This window comes from Fopius arisanus, unplaced genomic scaffold, assembly GCF_000806365.1.
Source record: "Fopius arisanus strain USDA-PBARC FA_bdor unplaced genomic scaffold, ASM80636v1 scaffold00433, whole genome shotgun sequence".
Taxonomy (NCBI): Eukaryota; Metazoa; Arthropoda; class Insecta; order Hymenoptera; family Braconidae; genus Fopius; species Fopius arisanus.
The window spans coordinates 3099-5879 of record NW_011888172.1 but is presented as its reverse complement, the minus strand read 5'-3'; the positions used below and the strand labels follow the sequence as shown (position 1 = coordinate 5879).

Sequence of the window (2781 nt, the reverse complement as noted above, 5' to 3'; positions counted from 1 at the left end):
TCGACAATTAAAAACCATTTCCTTGCCATCATTTTTTTAAAGTTGTACTTCAAAAAATTTTAGCCTTTTGATTCTCAGTCCTGGCCAGGGCTGAAAGGAGCCTCAGGCCTTAGAAAACAATGAAATTGGGCCCGAGTCGCTCAGCCTTGGTGAGCTAAGGCTTTCCAAACCCTGTTCTCATCTTCAGCCGTTGGGATTCTTATCAGGGTTATATTTATTTTCTCAATAATTACTATTCATCCACGAATTATTTGCTTCAAATTACTGGGTAAAGTTCTTGCTCCACCTCAGAATTATGGACAAGTATTTTATTTCATTTATGGAACTGCTGCAAATATGGTTTGGACACAAAATAATTGTTAAAGGTCATTCCTCATCAGGAAAGCATTAAAAATTAGTATATTACACAACAAGGGCAGAAAGTTGAATTTCCGGCACAGCGCGTGATGATGCTCGAGGCGAAGCCGAGGGCTCACCAGTACGCTCCTTCATACTCTAGTGTGTATCCTGTACTTGTCAACGCGGAGTACGCGCGCAGCAGCTCATAAAAAAAAAGTACTGGTGAGCGTCCGCCAAGAATCCAGTAACCGCTCCTGAGCTGCCTGAGTGTAAGCTGAGTACCTCCGTGTAAAGTTTGGAGGTGAGCCTGCCTGATGAGTAGTTGGGCCAGTTTAGAATCCTTCGGAAGGATGACCTGCTTTTTACTCTCTGGGTTGAGCTGAGCAAATCGGAGCCTGCCTCCGACCCTGAGAACTCCTTGGCGATCAATGAAGGGCGTGAGCTTGGTGAGAGGATGAGATCTAGTGAATCTCTCTCCTCGTGAGATAGTCCTGAGTTCGTCCTTGAAGTGAGCTGCCTGCGTGAGCTTGATACAGAAGATCCGAGTCTCTTCAATGTCGCCGAGAGTGAGTGGATAACGCAAGGATGAATGGGGTACCTTCCTGAGCCTTGCGATGAACCGTCGGCAGATTGCGGTGACTCTGAGCAGACGGTTGAACAGTGAGAACCTGCCGATGATATCCCAGAGAGTGATAGATTGAGCAGTCATGTGAAGAAGAACTCCAGGTCGTTCTTCGAGATTAGCTTCGAGGTCTTTCTCGAGCACGTGAGCTGGCCAGGCTGAGTCGTTCTGTTGAAGCCATGGTGGTCCTGTCCACCAGAGCTTATGAGCAGACAATTGAGGTGCTGAGAGACCTCGAGAGGCGCAGTCAGCTGGGTTCTCTTTGCCAGGTACCAGTCTCCAGTGAGCGTGCTGTGTGAGCTCCTGGATGAGTGATACCCGATTCTTCACGGACTCCTTCCACCTTGATGAATGTGAGCTGATCCAGGTGAGTGTGACTGATGAGTCGGTCCAAAGGAAGGTGGAAGCATTCGTGAGATTGAGCTGCCCTTTGACGTAGGCTACGAGTTTGGCAAGGAGAAGAGCGGCTGTAAGTTCAAGCCGTGGGATTGTCAGTCGTTTGAGCGGCGCAACTTTGGTTTTTGAGCAGACGAGCGTAATGTGAAGAGGTTCACTGCCATTGTGGACCTTGAGATAGACCACGGCTGACACCGCCGACTTGAGATGCATCGGAAAACCCGTGTCTTTCCATGACGGAATCCGTGAGCAGTCCAAGCCACCTTGGAATGGTGACCTCCGACAACTGTGAGAGTTCAGCCCGAAATTGACGCCAGTGATGAGCAGTTGTCGGGGATACCGGATCGTCCCATCCGAGTTTCACTATCCAGAGCATTTGAAGTAAGATCTTGGCTCGGACCACCATTGGGGCCAGGAACCCGAGTGGATCGAAGAGCTGAGCTGTCTCCGAGAGTATGATTCTCTTCGTTATCGAGCTGGTTGCTGGCTGAGCTGACGAGAACTTGAAATGATCCCTGCCTGGATGCCATGAAACCTCTAAGATCGTCGTTAGAGACCGCTACGTGAGCTGTCATGACGTGAGCTGAACTTGGGCCTTCCGTGGGCCCGAAAACAATCCAACCAAAGTGCGTGAGTTGAGCTGATGTTAGGTGAGGTCCATTGGTGATGACGTTGAGTAAGATGAGCTGTCCATAGACAGCAGCGCCAAGAAGGATATCGATTGGTGCTGGTGTGAGGAAATCGGGATCAGCGAGCTGAAGTCCCTCCAGATGATCCCATGTGAGCTGACTTGATGAGAACGTCGGTAATGAGGTTGTGAGCTTGCCGAGAGCATAGGCAGAAACTCTGAGCTGAAAGTGAGAGCGAGTGGACTGTATTGTGAGCTGAACCTTGCCTAATGCCGGCCCAGATGCCGTGTCTCCAATTCCCGAGATCCTTAACTGGGTTTTGAGCCTCATAAGCCCCAGTTGACGGACCAGCTGGTCCGAGATGATGGAGATTTCCGACTCTGGATCGATGAGTACGCGGACCTGATCAGCTGGCAGATCTGAGCGTACCAAGAGCGCAAGGCTAGTAGCCAGAAGGACTCCAGGGCGGAAGTCTTGAGCGGATCCTGAGTCTTGCTGGTGAGCTGAGCAGGAGACGGCAGTCTGAGCTGGTGATCCTTATACTTGATCTGCCCATGATGTGTTGGGGTTGGCTGGAGCGGATGGAGGTGGAGCTGGACCTGCAGACTGAGCCTTGACCACCTGGTCCCAGTGCGCCGTAGGAGAGCCGAGAGCTTCGAGCGCATTCAGGGCCTCAGATACTGCTGTGAGCAGGGCATTCAGATCCTTCGCAGAGTGAGCTGACATAGATGGCGGGTTGACCAACTGCTCGAGGTGCGTGGAGATGAGCAGGCGAGTATTCTCGTAGCGACGTAA

The 2781-nt window shown here is 51.0% G+C and overlaps 1 protein-coding gene across 1 annotated transcript; it reads right to left on the bottom strand.

Moving 5' to 3' along the window:
• Window positions 1-472: 472 nt before the first annotated feature.
• LOC105272931 (uncharacterized) lies at window positions 473-1570 on the bottom strand. The gene has a single exon (XM_011315165.1). The coding sequence runs from the start codon at window positions 1568-1570 to the stop codon at window positions 473-475; it is 1098 nt and encodes a 365-aa protein (XP_011313467.1).
• Window positions 1571-2781: the final 1211 nt, after the last annotated feature.